Genomic DNA, 23,659 nt, shown 5'->3' on the forward strand with positions numbered 1-23,659 from the left:
AATTATAAAAGAAATGGCTGAAGGACAGAGCTTTATGTGCTATTCCTAGTCTTTAAACAAGTTTTAATTATTTAATTATTTATTTTATTGATTTGCGTTTCCTTACTTCAAATCTACTAAGAACTAATTTTACCCTTTCACTGCCAGCCATTTTGGACAAAGTGGAACTTCTACTGCCAGACAGTTTTTGAACATTTTGCACTGTTTCACTTTAGGGGCCTTTCCTCGGGGGGACTTTTAGTTTACCCAGGAAAACAATATATAATTTTTTTCAGGACAACCTAAGCTTTTGAAATATGGTAGAATTTTTGTGTAATTCCAATTCTGTAACAAGATATAGCCTTCTAAATGTCTAAAAAATGAAAAAAAAAATATTTTCCATAATATAAACAGATATACCAGAAACAAAAATAATGTTATGCATGAAAATACACCTGATTTGGAAAGTCCCATGTCTCCTGAACGTGCCAATACCAAATATATATAGTTTTATGGAGATTTCTCACTTGTATAGGTCAAAAACCTCCAGCAGTACACTACCAAATTTCCAAAGCACTGCTCCAGAAAGCTGCATACTTTAGATTTTAAGGCCAAAAATTCCACAGAAAGTTTATCCCAGAAAATTTTACATTTTTAGAAAGAACAGATTCTGGGGAATCCAAAATAGGCACAGCTGTCTGTCTACTCCAAACTATCAAGTTACAATGCTTTCCTAAAGTTATTGGTTTTTATCAAAATTTTTATCAGGTCATAAAGTAACCAAATAAAACACCCTAAATGTGAACGCCAGGGGTCCCCTGAACAGTTTGATACACAATATGTATAGGTTTACCTAAGTATGTGGCATGTAGGGGCCCAATGTGAACATACCCCCCATATGTACTGTCATTTCTGTAATTTCAGCTACTGCAAAATCAACATTTACATCATTATATGTGGGATAACACTAGTAAAAAGTACATTCACCACAGAAAGTTATATATTTTTGGAAAGTACACATTCCCCAAATCTAAAATGGGTACCAATGTCTTTCTACTCCAAAGTACCAAGCCACAAAGCTTTCCTAAGTTTGACGATTTTTATGGCATTTCCAAAAATCACCTCAGATCGCATCTGCTGCTTGTAGGACGGTCCTGCGACAATCGCATCGCAGGACCAACCCCCTCGGCTCGTTGCCGAAGGGGTTGGGGGCACATCTGTCTCTCTGCACCGGTGGTTTTTGCCCCTGGTGCAGAGAGAATCGCTTAGCCAGAAATAACATATTTACTACGTTGTTGGCAGGAAACTGCTTTTTTTTTAAAACAACGTAGTACCTACATTGATGGCAGGGAAAGGGTTAAACATTAAATAACCAAATAGATTTGTTTTTTTGTCCAGTTAAGAGTAATTATATTTTAGTTAATATAATAAGTACAAAGTGCTGTTTAATTATTACAGAGAAAAAAAAGAAATGTATTTATTTAATTAATTAATTTAATTTATTTAACGTGTTTCCGGTAGCGGATCTGATACCTGTCCTAATATATGTATATTTTTCTCTGTTGTCAGTAGGTCATAGACATATATGCTCTACTTCTTCCAATGTTGATGTCTTATTTGGCCTATAGTATAGAGGGAAATGATTATTATCGTGGGTTTATAGAATGTTAACATATAACACAGTGCAGTGTATCTTAATATATCTCTAGGTAATATATTCCTTACCATGTCCTTACCTATATCCTGACCATGATATAGTAATGCTTTTTTCATCTCAGTCATTTCTCATACGTTCTAGCACAGAAGGAATGTATACATCATTTGTTTTCTCCCTTTAAAATAACCCTCCTCATTTCATGGAGAGAGTTAAACAGCAAAAACATAATGCATTTTCTTTTTTTAAGAATATTAAAGATAACATCATACTAAAATTCTAAATTGAATTTCCACATGTATTTAAAAGAGTTAACATTTAACATTATAAAAAAAAACACTGGCACACCCTGGCATCTTTGGGGATATCAGTACTCAGTGCCTGGTTGATATAGATTGGCCCCCCACCAAGAATAAAATTACAGAAAAGACCAGCACGGCAGAACTAATGCAACAGGGACTTCCCCTTAAGTGTTTATTGTGTAAACATTCAAATTTAAAACTTAGTCTTGCATGTTTACACAATAAACATTAATGGGGGAATGTAATAAAATTCGTAAATTAAAAAAAATTGTGCACAAGTAATTAAAATTTAGTATGTAGGTTTGTTGATGCCAAACACTTAAGCAATAAAGTGCAAACCAAACTAAAAGTCTGAGGTTTAAATAAGATTAATTTCTCCAAGATCCTTTTTAATGATATTCTAATTATTTGCAACTGATCTGGTGCACCTGATTCTAATTTTTTGGTATTTGAGCTAATGATAATTGTAGATTATGAATTCCTGTTTATTGAATTGTACCTATTAAAGGAGTTGCCCACCTTTAAATTAACATTTAGTATGATGTAGGGTGTAATATACTGAGACAATTTGCATTTTTTTATTATTTGTAGTTTTTTTTATTATTTCAGTTTTTGTTGGGCAGCTCTCCAACCTGGAGTTTCAGCTATTTGGTTGTAGGATCCGAATTATCTTATTAACCAGTGTGTGGTTTGAGTGAAAGACTGACATATGAATAGGAGAGGACCTGAATAGAAAAATAAATAATATAAGTAACAATAACAATTAAACTGTAGCCTCACAGAGCAATAGTTTTTTGACCCAGGGCTCAGTGACCCCCATTTGAAAGCTGCAAAGAGTTAAAAGAAGGAAAATAATTCAAAAACTATGAAAAACAAATAATGAAGACTAACTGAAAAGTTACTTGGAATTGGCCTTTCTATAACATGCTATAACATTTCTATAACATACAAAAAGAAAACCACTCCTTTAATATTGTTTAAATGAAGATCAGATATCTGTTGAAAATGCAAAAAAATGCTATGGGATGTACTACTATATGTTAGATAACAGTGTTATGAGGAACAGAGGACAGATTTTAAAAAATAATGATCTTTTAGCTGTTCTTGACACCCTTGCTCCATCCACCATCCACCATCCATCACAACCAACCAGCTAAACCCCAACCCTGGCACACTAGTTTGACTCGGTACCTCAGAAGATGTAGTAGATTAGCTAAACGCCTGTGGAGGAAATCACAAACTGATCCTGATTTTATCCACTTCCAATTTCATGCTCTTCTGCTGAAGTCGAGTTGCGTCAATAGCTAGATCTTTTTACAAGTGCTGTGAATGAAGTGATGAAGTGTGAATTTGAGAAATGCAAAAAGACAGCAAAACCCCAAATGTGATTTTTTAAATAGTTTAGGACGGTAAAACTTGTGACACCTCAGTTGTTTCAGCATGAAGGGCATCTTGTGTTTGAAATTGTAGGACATGGCCTTTGGGTAGTAGTTTGCCCTCTGTGACTACACATTTAACCTAGCACTGATTAAAGTCTGCTTTGCTCAAAATTACAGATCTTTAGCTAGTTTTTGTGTGCTTAAAACATTTTTTTGTTTAAACAGTTGTACTAAAAGACATGTTCTTGCTTATTCTGTTTATTCCATTACTCTTTGGAGTCTGAAAAAATTAACATCAGCTCATAAATTACCATTACATTGTATTTATCATCTAAGACTTTGCCATAAATATGACTCATTTGCATTTTTGTATTCTAAATAAACAAACGTGAACAAGTATACATGCATACCACTGGAGCAAACTTTATTTAGAAATTTAGTTCAGAGCGTTAAGGTGGCCATACCTCGCCAAGCGAGCGGATCTTCTCCCGATATATCCCCACCTACGGGTGGGCGATATCAGGCTAATTCGGTCGTTTGGGCCTGGGGCCAAGCGATCGAATTAGAATGATGGGTATAGGCGTCCGTTGATTCAGGGACCACATCAACGGCCGATGTGCTCCACAATTCAACTGATTTTTAAACCTGCCCGATTTCATGCCATATGTAATTCGGGCAGGCCCGTGGTTAGTGGCCATACACGGGCCGATCAGCTGTTGAATCGGTCTAAGGGACCAATATCGGCAGCTAGAATCGTCCCATGTATGGCCACCTTTAACCCTTTAAGTGCCACAGGACGTAGAATCTACGTCCTGTGTATAAAAGTACCTAAGTGCCACAGGATGTAGTTTGGAGTAGAAAGACATGGAGACCCATTTTGAATTCACCCGAATGTGTACTTTACGAAAATATATGGTTTTGAGGGGTCAATGTGTTTTTTGTGTTTTTACCCCACAGAAAATGTAGTAAACATGTTGAATTTTCAGTAGCTAAAAAGATCTCAGGGGCAATTTGTATGTACTAACTTCTTTTTGGGGTCTCTACATGCCAGATCCATTGGGGATCCTATGCACAATGGGCATCAAACTGTTCGTTGGACCCTTGGCTTTCATATTTAGGATGTGTTATCTTGGTACCTAATGCTATGTAGGAGATAAGGTGCTTGAAAGTAGAAGGTTTGATGCGATTTTCAGGTATTTCATCAAAACTGCCAATTTTGGGAAAGCATTGCGGCTCTGTAGTTTGGAGTAGAAAGACATGGAGACCCATTTTGAATTCAACTGAACGTGTACTTTCCGAAAATATATGGGTTTGGGGGGTCAATTAATTTTTTTGTGTTTTTACCCCACAGAAAATACAGTAATCATGTTGAATTTTCAGTAGATAAAGAGATCTCTGGAGCAATTTGTATGTACTAACTTCCTTTTGGAGTCCCTAAATTCCAGATACTTTGATAATTCTATGCACAATGGGCATCAAACTGTTCGTTGGACCCTTGGCTTTCATATTTAGGATGTGTTTTCTTGGTACCTAATGCTATGTGGGAGATAAGGTGCTTGAAAGTGGAAGCTTTGAGGAGATTTTTTTGAATTTTCATAATTTTTTATAGAAACTGCTAAATTCAGGAAAGCATTGCCGTTTGGTACTTCTCAGATTCGGCAGAATGTGTACTTTTCAAAAATATATGGTTTCCTGGGGTACACCTAGGGGCCCATTTACTTACTCACGAACGGGCCGAATGCGTCCGATTGCGTTTTTTTCGTAATGATCGGTATTTTGCGATTTTTTCGGAAAATTATCGCGACTTTTTCGTTACCAATACGATTTTTGTGGAAAAACGCGAGTTTTTCGTAGCCATTCCGAAAGTTGCGATTTTTTCGTAGCGTTAAAACTTGCGCAAAAAGTTGCGATTTTTTTCGTAGTGTTAAAACTTGCGCAAAACGTCGCGCCTTTTAAGTTTTAACGCTACGAAAAAAGCGCAACTTTTCGCGCAAGTTTTAACGCTACGAAAAAATCGCAACTTTCGGAATGGCTACGAAAAACTCGCGTTTTTTCGCGCAAATCGTATTGGTAACGAAAAAGTCGCGATAATTTCCGAAAAGTCGTAAAGGCGCTGAAAAAATCGCAAAAAATACGAAAAAGTAGCAAAATTTTCGTTTTCCAATCTGAATTTTTCCAATTCGAATTCGTGGGTTAGTAAATCAGCCCCCTAATATTCCAGGATTTTTGGCTTTGGAATCTAAAGTATGCCGTATTCTGCTGTAATGCTTTGAAAATTTGGTAATATACTGCTGGGAGTTTTTGATCTATAGAAGTCCGAAATCTCCATAAAACTATACATATCAGGTATTGGCACGTTTGGGAGACTTGTATTTCAAGCTCTAAATCTACACAAAAACTCTGGCAGATTGGGAAAGCTCAGGTTCTCCTGAAAAAAACAAAATATATTGCCTACCTAAACTTAACCCTTCTCCCAGTAAAAACCCCTGAATTGAGAGAGCACAGACTGTTTACAAAACGTCTGGCACTGAGGAGAACTGAAATGTCAAATTCTGCTGGCACTTAAAGGGTTAACCATTGTTTCCGCTGTTATGTTTTTGTTGTCACAAAATGGTCACAAAGAAATGACTGCCATGCTTGACCCAATCACTTACTTCTGTTCCTAGATACCAAAGCAGATATTAGTTACCCATGGTCCTGGGCCAGTGCACATGCTTCTTGTTGTTGATCAAATATGTTGAACCTGAGGCCAAAATACAGCTGTGCAGTTTAGGCACAGGTATGGGGAAAAACATGTTTAGAGACCAGTGGCAATGCATTTTGGCAGAAATTGAGCCTATTTTTTGTACTTTTGCATAGCACTTTTCCAATTCTAAATCAGCCCTCTGCTGTTTATAGTCATGAACTTATTTCTCTGTTCAAGCTAGGCAGGCGAATGTTAGAACATAAAAATTCAATAAAGACCAGAGGAAAGAATGATGTATGTAATATGCCTGGAACAAATTTATTGTTACAGTAGCAGAGGAAAACCAGGCATCTTGTCTGAGGGGGAAATGAGAGAAACCTCACAGAATCTACTTCCCCCATTACTGCTTTTAATAAAACACAGCATGAGAGGTTGCAGTATTTAACATAACTGTAGTTCATCTTTGCAAAATTACCAGATCCAGTTAAGATCCCATTAAACTTTCGACACAATCTCTTATAAGTGTGTTTTTTTTTTTTAACAAGAGGTCTGCTGGTAGACTACTTCTACTGGCTATCTACTTCTCTGTCCTTGAAACTTTCTGGTCGCAAGATGAAGATATACTGATAATACCATAATATACATTTTAGGCACTGCTGCGTTAGAGATATATATATATATAGAAATTAATAATCATCCGTGGCCAGCACACCCTTCAATACTTTATCAAAAATTTATTGAAAATATATTGTTTTAAACCGACGTTGAGAAAGGTCCTAATGAGGACCGAAACGTCGGTTTTAAACAATATATTTTCAGTATGCTGAAATAAATCACTGACCTGATTGATGCTGTAGCTGTGAGTGCTTTCTACTGTTGAGTTTGATATATATATATATATATATATAATATTCCAAAGTTTGGCTGTTTGTTCTGCAAACCTTTTGTACCTGTAGACTGGGGTGATGTGTTTTGGATTTATGATCTTTAGGTCATAGTGAATTGAGGCCCCACTGATGTTGCTGCTGATGCAATGATTGAATAGCCCAGCACTTTCCTTTGTCTCCTTTTTCTCACGTGTATGTGGTACATCTATGTTATGGGTTATTGATCTTCAACTCCTAGAAAGATATGATGGACTACAGGTTGAGTTAGCTACTGCTTTTCCAAGGGACCATAAATGACCCCAGGATGTCTAAGTTCACAATTTGTTGATAATGTAAATATTTTGCATATCAGATAAGTGACCCATTGCAGGAATAAAGGTTCATAGTTCTTTTTTACAGAAATTAGTGCTGGCATTCAACAGTGTACTACTACAAATTAATTTCCATATGTTAAAAATGGCTACATGACTAATTGTAATATTTCCTCATCTTGCATTTTCTATATTGGGTTTTTTGTTTGACCTAAATAAGTGCTGAAATCAAAAACTGCAACATCTATGCTGTGCCTGTTTGCATTTACAGTACTAGAAAAGATTCTTTTCAGGACTTAATTTTGTCACTGGCTTATTTTTGTTCTTCTCTAGCTTTATGTTCCCCTTTCCTACTTAATGTTATACTTTGCCTTTTAAAATGTACTTCTCGTAAAATTCAGCTTTTATAAATCTTTTTCAAGTTCCAGATTATATGTTATGGGTTTTTTTTTTTCAGTTTTGGAGATATGCTGTCCTTTACATTGACTGCATTTGTGGAGCTTATGGATCATGGTATTGTGTCATGGGACACTTTTTCTGTGGCTTTTATTAAAAAAGTAAGTGACTATCTGGTGTTTATCATTATGTGAACACCCACATTTAGCAAAAATGGGCAAGTTTGCACCTAGGCTGACAGCTGGTTAGTTGCAATGGATTACTGCCTGATATAAATTTGCCCAGTACTGATAAATGAGTCCCACTGTGTACAGTTCGTACAACCAGTTTTTCAGCATGGCCTTAGAATCCATGAATGTTTGAGTGCATGTGTAGAATATTGCTTTAAGTAGAGAATATTTTAAAAGTAACAAATACCCATATGTATTAATCCATAGCAAAATATGTTGCAGTTAAACACTTTAAGGGGGAAATGTAATAAAAGTTGTAGGAAGTGGTTTTCAAGTTTGCAAAAAATATATTTAATTTCCTCAAAGGAAATGCGTTCACGCAGAGGCATAGATTTTTGCATTACATTATTATTATTTCCATTACCCTTTATTACATTTTTATTTTTTAAATTGGTGGATTGATGCCTATGAATACAATGGAAATTCTGTATTATTCAGCCTTCTGTACTTGCTTGAAAAAACTTTACTGCAAAATGGCCCTTCAGGACAAAATCTAGTGGTAGATGAAAAATTGTACAAACAAAAGCACAATACTTTGTAAACATTTAATTCAATGGATTCTTAAGTGATTCTTATGTGAAACAATAAAACCTACACATCTCGTTGTTAGTATATATAAAAAGTAAAAAAGTTTAGCTTTATTTTGCTTTTACTTTTTTTTTTTTTTTTTTTAATAATAGCCTCTTTATGGTATATACACAAAATAACTTAACTTATGCTCCAATTTATTTTGCAGATAGCCAGCTATGTGAACAAATCAGCAATGGATGTCTCCATATTGCAGCGGTCATTAGCAATTCTTGAGTCAATGGTTCTGAACAGCCATGATCTTTATCTAAAAGTTGCCCAGGAGATTACTATTGGGCAATTAATTCCTCATCTTCAGGGGTATGTTCTATGTAGAAATTAAATGAATTTGACTCTTAGGATGTTTCTTAATATATTTGTTTTTGTTGTTTTGCACAAATTTAAAGTAATTGCAATTACAAATATACAAAATGACCCTGTACTGTATGCTTGCTTAACCACCAGTAAGAGCAACTACATAATAATTCCTTTTGTGATTAAGCACAAAAAAAAAAAGACAAAACAACGCCATCTTAAAGCTGTCGAGGTCATGTAGAAGTCAATAGGAGCTGTCCAAGGCAAACAGTCTTTATTTTATTTGTGGTTTTAGAGGTTTTCAGGGTTTTTCCCGAAAAGGAAAAATTAGAGGTATTCCTGTTCTTTTCATTTTGGTTTTGCATTTTAATTCGTTTGTGCTTTTTAAATTCAGATCTTTTAATACATAACTAGACATTTGTGGTTTTAGTGGACATTTTTTTGTGGTTCCAAAAACCTCTAGAACCACTAAAATTAGAACATTGATAAATCTGGCCCTTAGTGTGATGGTGCATTGGACGTTTTGTCGCCTGCAATAAATCTTCGCTACTGCATACTAGAAAACATCCCTGTTTCTTTCCCACATGATAACATTCCAGTCGTTGGTGGGGAAACATGCACTGCATGTTGGCTTTTCAACTTAGCCAGAAGTTTCCTTAAAACTTTGGACAAATTCATGCCACGTATCTTTCACTATCAGCGATTTGCATGTTTGCAAGGGATGTTTTATCGCCTGCGGTAGCAAAGATTTATTGCAGACAAAAGTCTCATGTACCATCAGCTTTAAACATCTATTATATTGACCATGTCATAGAAATTATGTATTTGATTTATTTTTGGGTAACCCTTTGTCTATAAGAGGCTTTCCTTAAAATTGTAAGGCACGTGTTTTCCACTGTTCTTCATAAAAAAAATATTGTATATACTTATATTTTATGCCATTTCTGTGTCCCTTCTTGTTAGCAAGGAACTCTGTATCTACAAGATAATTAGCTGTAAGCTCTTTTATTTGTCATGGGCTCCTTTCTTGTTTTATGTGACTTGTAAACTGAGGGTTGGGTTAACACTGTGCCTCTTACATATCTTTTTTTGTGTAGTTTCATGATGTGCATGCTATTTTGCTAAAAAAAAAATTCAATTTTTTTTTTTTATTTACATATTTATCTTGGTCATCAAGGACAGATAAAGAGATTCAGACCTACACTATTGCAGTAATCAATGCACTTTTCCTTAAAGCCCCAGATGACAAACGACAGGTTTGTAGTTCTGCATTTTTGCCTTTTTTATCCAGCAGGGTTAATGACATAAATTTTCATTTTCTATTTTTTTTTTCTTGAGAAGTGCACTTCGAAAGGATTTCAGTTAACGTGGCACTCACTCTGATCGGGATACATAAAAGCAGCTGTAGTATGTGGTGCATTCTATTTAAAGAACATCTGGGACACATATTATTTCATGCAATAAAATCTGCATATTCTTTTGACATATTTAAATGCATTTTAACTCTGTGAGGTAAAACATACTGACGTGTAGATGAATACCAAATAGAAATCCTACATACAGGATAACTGACAGCACAAATGGTTTTAAATACAATTTTAAATGGTTAAAACTACTAAATACAGCTTATTTAATATCAGGACTGAATCGCCATCTGGTGGTAGCTAAAATAACTGCTCTCTTTCTGTCTTGAATACAAAGTAATTTAACCAAAAGACTGTGGCTGTGGGTATTTAGAATAGTTAACAGGGCCAAGAAAGCTTTGCTTTTAGTTTGACCAATTTTTGTTTATATGATACTGGATAATCTGGATCTGATCCACTGCATTTTTCAGAAAGGGCTGTTCAAATATATATCCTATTTCTGCAATTCTAAAAAAAAAAGTGCCATGGCAGACTGAAAATCTAAATTGTTAGTAGAAATGCTACAATATAGAAAATAGCAGAACGGGAAGCTATACTGGTATGGTAACTTATATACATAATGCTTGGACCTGGGGTTTTCTGGATAAGGAATCTTTTAAACATTAATTTGCCTCCAATAAGAATTAATTATTTCTTAGATGGGATAAAGTACAAAGCGCTGTTTTATTATTACAGACCAAAATCATTTTTAAAAACTAGATTTTTTTTCTTCAAAATTTTTATCAAAATAGATAAATAGTTGTCCTTTTAAAGAAAATTATATAGTTGCAGAATTCAGTCATTTAAATATCCTCCAAAAAAATCTCTATGTATGCAATTTCCTACAGTGATTCTACAAATAGTGTGTAATAACTAATGGTCTTTGAGGAAAAAAATGTGTTATATACAGTCAGTGGCATAACAATCAAGGGTGCGGACCCTGCTGCTTGCTTCCTCCATTGCTGCATATAAATCTCCACTTCCCACCAACTCTCCGTTATGCCATTGTATACAGTAAATATTTCCAATCCTTATCTTATCTGTCTGTCCTTAATTCTGTCCTTAAATCTTAGCGTTACATAGCGAACAATATTGACATCCTTGATTTTCCTCTGAGTGTAAGTTTTTCATGTTAGTGTTTGTTTAGCTGATTTGTAGTGCCCACTCTGTACACGTGCTGTAGTGTATCTTGGTTTTTGTGTTATGATTGCAATTTGCATGATACAGCAATTCTCAATGCAAGAATTTCTCAAACGGTACACTTTTTTGGAATAACGTCATAGGGAATTGTCAATACTTGTTAAAGAGGACTGGTGTTGAGAACCACAGTGCACTGTGCATAATATTTTATTATGACTTTCTATTTAGTCCCTCACCTATTCATATTCCAGTCCCTCATTCAAACCACTTCCTTATAGGCTCTTATTTATCCTAGCAACTAGATAGCGATTGACATATCAAACTCATGAGCTACTGAACAAAAAACTGAAAAACCACAACAAAATAAAAAATGTAAACCATTTCAAAATTGTCAAAATTAGTAACTGCATCATACTGTAAGTTAATTTTAAAGGTGAACTACTCCTTTAATTGCATTTACTTTATAGATAGAATAACCACCTGTTTGTATTCAGCAGCGTTGTACATAAAGGTACATAATAACTGACATATAAACAAACCAATACAGTAGGCAGTCCTATTCTGAAAAAAGAACAGGGAAGATTAAATAATCTACATAATTCTGATCATTTGAAAGAAAGAGGCTACTTCTGGCCAATGCCATTTAGGTGACATCTTTATTTATTTTCAAATATTAATTTCCAAAATTGTTTAGAAACATTGTGGAGTTAAAGTTACAGTGTAACAGTTGCAGTAAAATTGTAAGTGGCAAAATAGAGCATTTTGGCTTTCTTTTTTGTTGCTTTTTTTTTCTTAAGCAACAATTTAATGTGCATGAACTCCACTTTATATTAAAAGATGTAATTTATTTCTTGAATAATAATGTTTCCTTATTTTGTCTAATAGGAAATGGCTAACATATTAGCCCAAAAGCAGCTCAGGTCTATCATCCTAACGGTATGTATTAATATTGTATCTTTAGTTATATAAAAATTAAATGGTAAATAAATGGGACCTGTTTTTATTTTGTATACAAGACTTAAATGACCTTAAATGTCAAAAAGTAAAAAGTATTTTTAATTAAATTTTGTAGCTGTTGATCGAGCCTACAATTAACCTTTTTAGCAGCAAATCCCCTATTCCATTCTCTAGTCCTGTAGAAAGCCATAAATTACTTTTGACCCCTGTTTATTTTTCTTGCAAGAACTAAACCTATTGTATTCTACATAGTTCATCTCAGATGGTATGTAAACATGCACCTTTTTATCCATTTTCAAGTTTAATGGCTGTCCCCATGGCTACACAGCCGCTTAAAGGAAAAGTAACACTAACATTTTTTAAGTAAAAAATCTATTCTACCCTGCCCCAATAATTGCCCTATCCTGCCACCATTTATTGTTTTGAATGCTTTATTAGAAAATACCTGCTAAAACTTGGCTTCCGGTCATTTGAAATAAGGTGATACGGCAATGCAGGGCAAAATCCACTATGAGACGATCGATTGATCAATCCTAGCCTTCCTTCTGTATAGGAAGGAGTCAGGCTATGCTCTGTGTACGCACATTTGGGCTGTTGCCATAGCTTTTAGTGAAGGCACACAGAGTGGCGTACAGAAGCGAATCGGCTTCTCTCAGCCAGGCAGAAAAGCACAGGGCTGAGAGAAGCGGAGATACTCTTCGTCTGACCTTGTCCTTATTTTACCAGAAGTGGCTTTTTGCGTCCCCTGGTAACTTGTCTCAACTCACTTCCTGGCAGCAGCACCTCTATGTCCAGCCAATAGAGGCCAAAAAATGTAAAAGCTCAAATGACCAGGGCCAGGTTTTCTGATCTATCAGTTTTTTGTTTTATAAAAGAGTGTCTTTCTCTTGCAGCATGTTATCAGAGCACATGGTCCCATTAATAATGAGATGGCACATCAGCTGTACGTGTGGCAAGTACTGACTTTCAACTTGCTGGAAGACCGTATGATGACCAAGATGGATCCCCAAGATCAGGTGAGCCATATAGATTATATGCTTCTGTTAACACTACTAAACAAATAATCTTTGTGTAAAATTCCCCATAGTTTTTTAATATTTGTAAATAAATGTTACAGGGCAGATTTATCAAAATTCCAATTTATGTAATTTTAAAGCCTATTTTCTACAACGACTAAGCTCACTTTTTAAAATAGCACAACTGTCTACTCATTTATTTAAAAATCCAAATATTAAAATATAAAAACAGTAAAAAAGCATCCAAATTTTTGTGCGCTTACAAACAGAAAGAACCACTAAAACCACAAATTGGATAAGCATTGTTACAGTTTGCCTAGGACAGCTCCTATTGATTTATTTATGACTCAACAGCTTTTAGATGGCGTAATTTTGTATTAGTTTGTTTTGTTGTATTGACGCTTGAAAAATTATGAAACATTTGTTTTGAAGTAATTAGTACATGCACAATCTTTGGTACTAAAAAGTACGATTTGGGAAAAGAAAAAATACAAAGAAAGCAAAAATGCACTTTTGAAGGTGCAAGGTGATGTTGAATTGTTGACAGTGCAATTGGTTTATTTACTGGTACTATTTGTGGAGCAATCAAATGTGATCAATCCATAATAGTAAAAGGTGTATATTACCTTAATAATAAGTTTGTTTTGAATAAGAACAATTAGGGGCAGATTTATCAAAATGTGAGTTGATAGCTTAATTAATAAAACCTTACCCATTTTCTATTTATTCCTGTGGGATTTTTAGAAGCCTGGCAATGTTTCAGGCCTATACAGGGCCCTTTGCCAACTGATGTTAAATGTTTATTAAATTAATCAAACTGCACAGTCCCTTGTATCACAGTTCATCAAAGTTGGAATGTCTAGCTGGATTCACAAATCAAATATAAACCTGCACTTATGTAGAAATGCATGTAGGGAAATCACTCGGGAGGAAATTCAAAAGAGACTTGAACATGTAAAGGTAAACAAAGGTCCAGGACCGGATGGGATTCATCCCAGGGTATTAAATGAGCTGAGAGCTGTGATTGCCAAGCCTCTTCACATAATTTTTCAGGATTCGTTGAGGTTTGGCATGGTGCCGAGAGACTGGCGGATTGCTAATGTGGTGCCATTATTTAAAAAGGGATCTCGTTCTCAGCCTGAAAACTATAGGCCTGTTAGTCTGACATCAGTAGTAGGAAAGCTTCTGGAAGGGGTAATAAGGAATAGGATAGTTGAATACATTGCAGTTCACAATACTATTAGTTTGTGCCAGCATGGTTTTATGCGGAACAGATCTTTCCAGACTAATTTAGTTGCCTTTTATGAGGAGGTGAGCAGGAACCTTGATGCTGGAATGGCAGTTGATGTCATCTACTTAGATTTTGCTAAAGCGTTTGATACAGTACCTCACAGAAGGTTAATGATCAAATTGAGGAATATTGGCCTAGAACATAATATTTGTAATTGGATAGAGAACTGGCTGAAGGATAGAGTACAAAGAGTGGTGGTAAATGGAACATTTTCTAATTGGGCCAGTGTGGTTAGTGGAGTACCGCAGGGGTCAGTCCTTGGTCCTTTGCTTTTTAACTTGTTTATTAATGACCTGGAGGTGGGCATAGAGAGTACTGTTTCTATTTTTGCTGATGACACTAAATTGTGCAAAACTATAAGTTCCATGCAGGATGTTGCCGCTTTGCAGAGCGATTTGACAAAATTGGAAAACTGGGCAGCAAACTGGAAAATGAGGTTCAATGTTGACAAGTGCAAAGTTATGCACTTTGGTAGAAATAATATAAACGCGAACTATCTACTGAATGGTAGTGTGTTGGGGGCATCCTTAATGGAGAAGGATCTAGGGGTTTTTGTAGATCACAAGTTGTCCAATTCCAGGCAGTGTCATTCTGTGGCTACTACAGCAAATAAAGTGCTGTCTTGTATAAAAAAGGGCATTGACTCAAGGGATGAGAACATATTTTTGCCTCTTTATAGGTCCCTGGTAAGGCCTCACCTTGAGTATGCAGTGCAGTTTTGGGCTCCAGTCCTTAAGAAGGATATTAATGAGCTGGAGAGAGTGCAGAGACGTGCAACTAAACTGGTAAAGGGGATGGAAGATTTAAGCTATGAGGTTAGACTGTCGAGGTTGGGGTTGTTTTCTCTGGAAAAGAGGCGCTTGCGAGGGGACATGATTACTCTGTACAAGTACATTAGAGGGAATTATAGGCAGTTGGGGGATGTTCTTTTTTCCCATAAAAACAATCAGCGCACCAGAGGCCACTCCTTTAGATTAGAGGAACGGAGCTTCCATTTGAAGCAGCGTAGGTGGTTTTTCACGGTGAGGGCAGTGAGGCTGTGGAATGCCCTTCCTAGTGATGTGGTAATGGCAGACTCTGTTAATGCCTTTAAGAGGGGCCTGGATGAGTTTTTGAACAAGCAGAATATCCAAGGCTATTGTGATACTAATATCTACAGTTAGTATTACTGGTTGTATATATATAGTTTATGTATGTGAGTGTATAGATTGGTTAGTATAGGTTGTGTGCTGGGTTTACTCGGATGGGTTGAACTTGATGGACAATGGTCTTTTTTCAACCCTATGTAACTATGTAACTATTTATGGGTCATTGGACCTTTAACTTTGTAACTACATTTGAGAATATGCAGTTCAAATGCTAATGCACATTTAGGTTCAAATCCTTTTTGCACATTATACTATAATATATTTATTAATCTGAGGGGGTCAGTGACAAATGGGGGTTACTGACCCCAACATCCAAAAGACTTTTACTCTGTGAGGTTGCAATTATATTGTTACTTTGTATTACTAATCCTTCTTTTCAGGCCCTCGCCTATTCAAATTCCAATTCAAAAATAATTCTGTGAAAAATATATGTGTGTAAAATAATGCTAGGTTTCTATTAAATAAAGCATCCACTGTGTACTACTTTCAGATATATAGCAGAGATGATATGACCTGTCACAGGCAATCATTAAAATTTGTGTCACATCCTTCCTCTTCAGGCCCAAAGGGATATCATATTTGAACTTCGCAGAATTGCATTTGATGTTGAACCAGAGCAAAACAACATTGGAGGAAGTATAGAAAAGAGAAAATCAATGTACACCAGGGACTATAAAAAGCTTGGATTCACGGTGAGTACCAGCTTCACCTTTGGCATTATGCCATACAGTTATGCCTTCCTGTTTACCCATAAACTGCAGACCTTTTCAGTATAACCGGAATTTATAGCCTATGATTATTACACTTCCAGTGGTAACAAAATTGGTTTTCCTACTTTACTAAAAAAAAGTTGTAAACATCTGATGTCCTACAGTAAAAGTTATAGGGCCTGGAGACATGACAGCTGGCAGGTATACAACGAGAAGCAGTCAACAATTTCATGTTACTGCATCCTTTTTAGGAAAAGGGTCCAATGCAAAAATGTGACATTAGCCTTTAGTTGTAGAAAATTAAATTGAATTTTTTTCCCAAAGCCTTTAGGTTCAAACCTAAAATTTGAACAACACTATATTTACCTTGTATGTTAAGTGACTTGGAGGTGGTGGCAATTTTTTTCAAGGTAAACTGCAAGGTTAGTTGTTTTGCTTTAAAGTAACTGTGCAGTGTATCATCTTACCCACAAGATTGTTACTACTAAGCTATCTTATATCATCAGAATTTTGAATGTATATTGATTCAATTTTGAATCTTAGTAATGGAACAATTACTTGGCTGGACATTATATTGATTATTGTGCTTCAATCTGTTGATTAGTCCCAGAGATATCAGTAGCCTACAAAAAGTAATTTATGTGAAAGGACAGTCTACCTATACCTTAGTCATGCCATTTTTATTTCAGGTTAGACAAACATAATAAAAACTGCATAGTTAAAATGTCTAAAAATGTTTTAAGTTTAATCCGTAAGAAGTGCAGCAAAGCATTTGTTTTCAGACTGGGAGTAATTAAACCTCATCTCAAACATTAACAAATTAAAAAAAAAAAATTTAACAAAGTTGTTTTGATTTTTTGGGGGGGTACGTTTGGTGATGTTATTTGCAGATTAAGAAGTTAGGCAAAACTGTGCATTGATTTAATCAGCATATTGCCTCGACTGTGCTTTAAAACTCAGTGGGTGAGGCTCAGTCTCAAGGGTTTGTCATGTAAATTGTCCAAGAATGACTTTTGCTTGACAAATAACATTAACACAAGAAGGATTCCTAGCATCTAGGGCTCCCTGATCTGTGGTGTTGCTGGTGTGAGCTCTATGACTGAGGTTTAACTTACACTTGCCTTTTGCAGGCAAATTATTAATGTCAAGAAGATCTCAGATCATTTGATCATAGAGCAGCTGCAAAAATATATTCTGCTTAAACAGAGAACAAAGGAGGTAGCAAATGACTCTGTTGCCCTATCATCTGTACCCAACAAAGCATGAACAACTCAACTTAAAAGGAACTAAACATCAAATTAAATTAGATTTGGTTTCTGAAATTATATCTTTGAAGGCATGCTGAATATGCATTTTTCTTATTCGGCCCTACCTGTCAGTGCAGGACGACTGGGGATAAGCTGATCCTCTCTGGAGGCAGGACAAACTGAATAAACTTTCTCCAATCTCTTTAGCCGTTGTGGCTCCACCTCTTCCTCCAGTTTTTTCAGTTTGTCCTACCTTGGAGGCAGCTTTTTCTCCTCTCTCTAAACACTTTTTTATTTTTCATTCATACTTTATTATTTTACATTTTTTCTTTTGATAAGACTTGCAGTACTTCACAGCAACTAACATGGTAAGTTCTAAAGACCTCAGTTGGTAGAGCCCTTTCTTCACTGTGTGCTCCCACTGACAAGCCTATGCATTATGGTCTGAGCCCCTTGTGAGTGCTCCCTATGTGCTACGATCGTTTTGGATCTAAATGCACATCCAAGTGAGCCCCTAAGTGAGCGCTCCTTGCAGGCGGCTGAACTGACGTTAATGTGCGCTCCCGGGCATTGCCGTGGTTGAGCCCAGGCACCTCAAAAACAATGACGGTCTATGTGCGCTCCCAGCGTGGTTGAGCCGAGGCAGCCTGCAAGAATTGGTGGTACTGCCACTACTGGCGCGCTACTAACTTCCGGGTTTACGTCTGCTAGACGCGCCGACGCACTCCGCCGGTTCACGTGCACCATAGAGCACGTACAGCAGCGCCACTTGTCGGCGCACAGTGACGTCAAAAGCACCGTCACTACTGAGCGCCCCTGCACTCCCGGGCTTTCTGTCAGCGCAACGCTAGGCGCCTATACAAGCGTTCTACGGACGCATCAAGCAGACGGTTCTCACAACAATCCTTCTGCTAAGTGCCTTCTATGCTGCGCACACAGCGCACACGAGCACAGTGGGTCACAATTCCTTTGGACTAAGGTTAGTCTTACGGCTACATACTACACGGTGCATGATACTCAATAATCAAAATGTCTGCACCTGATGACGATTTACTGTCCCTGATTGAGGAGATTGATCTCCGTGACATGCCTAAGAAAATTAAGGCAAAAATAAAGAAACAGGTTAAAACGGCTGCCAAACCCAGGGGCCATTCCCCCTCTCCTCATACAGAGAATATATCTGAACCAGCACAGATGACTACCACAGCCTTGGTTCATGCCACTCGGGAAGGTCAGTCTCAGTCACTAGACCCATCCACAGTTACTAACACAGCAACACCTTTAGCAACATCTGACCTCTCACAACTCATGTCATGGATCCAATCCACAGTCCATACATCTGTCCAACAGGCATTATCTGCTCCAGTACTACCGCAGCATAGTAAGAGGAAGCGTAAACGCTCCCCTTCTCCTACCACAAGACGTAAACAGTCACCTTCTCCTACGCCTCAGCAAGATTCTGACTCCCAGTCTTACCTCTCTTCTGAGGAATTAAGTATCATAGATTCCGACGAGGAATTCTCGTCTGAAGGGCAGTCTAGCGGCTCAGATGACACATCTAAGCAGCCGGAGGAGGTTAAAGGTATCCTAAGAGACATTTTCGCCACTTTAGAGATTAAAGAAGAGCAAATAGCCATATCAAAAGCAGATAAGGTTTTAGGTAATACTTCCAAGAAAGCCAGAACCTTCCCAGTTTGCAAATCTATTGCCAGTTACGTCGAGTCAGAATGACACCAACCAGATAGAAAATCCAATCTCCCACACAAATTTTTCTCTACGTACCCTATTCCAGACGAATACAAGCATTGGGAAAAAGTCCCAGGTAGATCCGCCCATCGTCAGGTTGGCACGTAACACCACCCTACCCGCGGAAGATGCAGGCTACCTTAAAGACCCAATGGACAAAAAAATAGACGCCTCTCTAAAGAGGGATTTTCAGAATGCCTCAGCCATATTGAGACCAGCAGCTGCATCTGCCACAGTAGCCAGAACGGCCAGATACTGGTGTCAGGAATTGCAAAGACACCCCCCTACCAACCCAGACCAATTCGCAACAGAATTAGAAAAGATCAAGTCCGCCCTAGCATTCCTAGGTGAAGCAGCCATGGAGACGGCAAAACTATCGGCTAGAGCCTCAGCGGCATCCGTTACCGCTCGCAGAGCCCTTTGGCTACGCCAATGGTCGGGCGACACAGCTTCCAAACACAAGCTTACATCGCTTAAATTCAGTGGATCACAACTCTTTGGTCCTGAACTTAAGCAACTAAAATCGAAGGTCACGGGCGGCAAGGGTGCCTTTCTACCACACGGTAAACGACCCAGGAAAGATTTCCACAGGCGCAATTACCACCACCGTTCCTGGCCCTCAAACAACAGACAGCAGAGAAACTCTAGACCTCAGCCACAGCCTCAGTCCAATAGGAGATTCAAACCCTCCTGGCAAAACCAATCCAAAATGCCCCGCAAAAACATGCCAACAAAAGGACAGGACTCCTGACCTTCACGACCATAATCCCTCCAGACCACCAGTAGGAGGAAGATTGCACAACTTTGCGCAAACCTGGCAAAACTCAATTTCAGATACCTGGGTGCTAATCATTTTAAATCACGGTTACAGCATTCCCTTCACCAAAAAACCTCCAGAGCACAGATTTGTCGTATCCACCATCCGATCCGACCAAACCAAACAACAAGCACTGTACCACATCATCCAGGACCTGTTGAACAACGAGATCATAACATCAGTACCCCAGGAATTCAGGTTCCATGGATTTTACTCGAACCTTTTCCTCGTAACAAAAAAAGACGGTGGTTTTCGACCAGTTCTCAATTTACATCCACTAAACAAGTTTGTGCGATACGAACGTTTCAAAATGGAATCTCTCCCATCAATCATAAAGAGCCTCAAACCAAACGTATTCATGACCAAAATCGACATCAAAGATGCCTATCTTCACATCCCAATCAACTACTTTCACCAAAGATTCCTCCAGTTCGCTCTAGGCCAATCACATTTTCAATTCCAGGCACTTCCATTCGGGCTGACGTCAGCCCCAAGGCTGTTCACCAAGGTGCTAGGCGCCTTATTAGCAGTTCTGCGGCTTCAAGGCATCCACGTTACAGCCTACCTAGACGACCTCCTGGTCACAGCGGAATCAATAACAGAAGCCAAACTCCACACCCAAGAGTGTCTACGAACTTTACAACAGCACGGCTGGCAGATCAACCACAAAAAAAGCCTTCTCAACCCAACACAATCGCTAGAGTTCCTGGGCATGCAGATCAACACAGTGGACAGAAAAGTACTCCTTCCACTATTCAAAGCCACGACACTTCAGAAGACGGTACACAACCTACTATCACAATCCCAGACTTCTGCCCACGACATCCTCTGCCTACTGGGCCTAATGGCAGCCAGCATAGAAGCGGTACCATACTCAAAGTTTCACCTTCGACCACTCCAATGGGAGTTTCTAAAGTTGTGGGACAAGAACCATCAAAACCTGTCACAGATCATCGACCTCTCCAACAAGGTAAAGCAGAGTCTATCCTGGTGGACACACCTTCCCAACCTCACAAGAGGCAACAGCTGGGACCGTCCGGTCCAGGAGATAGTCACAACAGATGCCAGTCGAATAGGATGGGGAGCAACTTGGCCGCCCCAAGTATGCCAGGGCACATGGGCAACTCACGAACTGAGACTTCACATCAACGCGCTAGAACTGAGAGCAGTCTACTACGCTCTGCTCCATTGGCAGGGCCCCATGAAAGTAAAACACGTGAGAATTCAATCCGACAACAGCACCACAGTAGCCTACTTGAATCGTCAAGGAGGAACCAGAAGCGCATCGGCACACCTAGAAGTTTCCAGGATCATGACCTGAGCGGAGAATCATCAGGTTCTCTTAACAGCAGTGTTCATCCCAGGCATTCACAACTGGGAAGCAGACTATTTGAGTCGCACCACACTAGACCCGGGAGAATGGAGACTCAAACCTCAGGTCTTCCAACAGATAGTAAACAAATGGGGTCTCCCATGTCTCAACGTCATGGCATCTCGCTTCAACACCCAACTGCCGAGATTTCTCTCGAAAGTTCAGGATCCAAGAGCGGAGGGAGTGAACGCACTCACCAGTCCCTGGCAGTGTCAGCTAGCGTACGCGTTCCTCCCCATACCGCTCATCCCTCGGCTACTACACAAGATCAGGAGGGAGAAGATCCCTACTATAATCATCACCCCATGGTGGCCACGCAGAGCGTGGTTCGCGGAACTAATTCAAATGTCAGCGGAACCACCATGGGCACTTCCATTATCGGCCGATCTCCTTTCACAGGGTCCAGCACAAGCACAAAATGTGCACAGACTAAATTTAACGGTTTGGATGTTGAGACCAAATTATGGAAACAAGAAGGATTCTCTGACCAGGTAATACGTACCTTAATTTCAGCAAGAAAGCAGTCCACATCTAAGGTGTATCACAGAATATGGAACCTATTTATCACTTGGAGTCAGATACACAACATTCCTTGGCAGTCCTGTGTGTCCTTGAATTCCTACAAGATGGAGTAGACAAAGGACTAAGTATTTCGGCACTGAAAGTTCAAACTTCAGCTCTTTCATCTCTATTCCATAAGCAATGGGCCATGCTTCCCGAGGTAAAAACATTCTTCCAGGCTCTTCTCAAGTTACACCCTCCACTGAGGGATCCTATTCCACCATGGGATCTTAATTTAGTCCTCAGGGCCCTCCAGTGGCCCCCATTTGAACCTATGGCTACAGTGGACATAAAATATATTTCATGGAAGGTAGCTTTCCTCCTAGCAATATGCTCGGCTAGGCGAGTATCGGATATGGCAGCGTTAACTCACCTGCAACCTTGGACAGTTTTCCATCAAGATAAGGCAGTACTCCGCACTATCCCATCTCACCTTCCGAAAGTCACATCGAGTTTTCATCTCAACCAGGAGATAGTACTCCCTTCATTCTGCCCTAAACCAAAGAATGCTCGAGAAAAGCAACTACATTCTCTGGACGCTGTTAGGGCGCTAAAATTTTACATACACAGAACAGCAGATTTCAGACGCTCGGATGCACTATTCGTATTGTTTGGAAACAATAAAAAAGGATTACAGGCATCCAAACGTTCCTTAGCTAGATGGATAGTAACAGCCATACTGGAAGCCTATATCTCTATGGGACAAGAAGCTCCCATTGCAGTAAAAGCTCACTCCACCAGAAAAGTTAGTGCCTCATGGGCTCTTCACAATTCTGCATCAATAGACGCTATACACAAAGCAGCTACATGGAGTTCAGTGCATACCTTCGCAAAATTCTATAGGCTAGATGTTATGGCCTCCGCGGAGTGACCTTTGGCAGGAAGGTGCTACAAGCAGCAGTAGCACATAGATAGCTCCTGCTTATAGTTCAATTCAGATATCAGTTATCAGTTTTTCATTGTTCATACCCCCCCTAGTTTTTGGACAGCTTTGGGACATCCCCAGTCGTCCTACACTGACAGGTAGGGCCGAATGAGAAAGGGAGATTTTCTTACCTGAAAAATCCCTTTCTCATAGGCCCGTACTGTCAGTGCAGCATCCCTCCCTGTGGGTGCCGGTTTTTTGCTGCTCGTCACTTTAGGCGATAGAGTAAGTAGTGAGGGTTCTGTCTCCACCGGCAGGCTCTGGTACAAAAACTGGAGGAAGAGGTGGAGCCACAACGGATAAAGAGATTGGAGAAAGTTTATTCAGTTTGTCCTGCCTCCAGAGAAGATCAGCTTATCCCCAGTCGTCCTGCACTGACAGTACGGGACTATGAGAAAAGGATTTTTCAGGTAAGAAAATCTCCCTTTATTGCAATACTTTATGCACAGGTAGGGGATCAGTTATCCAGACTACTTGGGACCAGTGATTTTCTGGATAAGGGAACTTTCCATAATTAGGATCGCCATATCTTAAGTTCACTAAAAATAAACCCAATAGGATTGTTTTGCCAGTACAAGGCACTGTTTTATTTTTACAGCAACATTTTTAATCATCTTTTA

General features: G+C 38.5%; 1 protein-coding gene across 3 annotated transcripts in view; it reads left to right on the plus strand.

Moving 5' to 3' along the window:
• elmo1 (engulfment and cell motility 1) overlaps nucleotides 1-23,659 on the plus strand; it is a 185,446-nt gene that overhangs the window by 65,849 nt on the left and 95,938 nt on the right. For 2 of the 3 annotated variants that reach the window (XM_002939416.5, XM_018095011.2), the window contains exons 8-13: nucleotides 7,656-7,755; nucleotides 8,561-8,712; nucleotides 9,884-9,962; nucleotides 12,135-12,185; nucleotides 13,100-13,222; nucleotides 16,222-16,353. In XM_002939416.5, the coding sequence (XP_002939462.1) occupies nucleotides 7,656-7,755; nucleotides 8,561-8,712; nucleotides 9,884-9,962; nucleotides 12,135-12,185; nucleotides 13,100-13,222; nucleotides 16,222-16,353 (637 nt within the window). Of the gene's footprint in view, nucleotides 1-7,655; nucleotides 7,756-8,560; nucleotides 8,713-9,883; nucleotides 9,963-11,182; nucleotides 11,228-12,134; nucleotides 12,186-13,099; nucleotides 13,223-16,221; nucleotides 16,354-23,659 lie in introns of all 3 variants that reach the window. The other variant, XM_031903800.1, reaches the window with a different exon arrangement.

The sequence above is a fragment of the Xenopus tropicalis genome, chromosome 6, assembly GCF_000004195.4.
Source record: "Xenopus tropicalis strain Nigerian chromosome 6, UCB_Xtro_10.0, whole genome shotgun sequence".
Lineage (NCBI taxonomy): Eukaryota > Metazoa > Chordata > Amphibia > Anura > Pipidae > Xenopus > Xenopus tropicalis.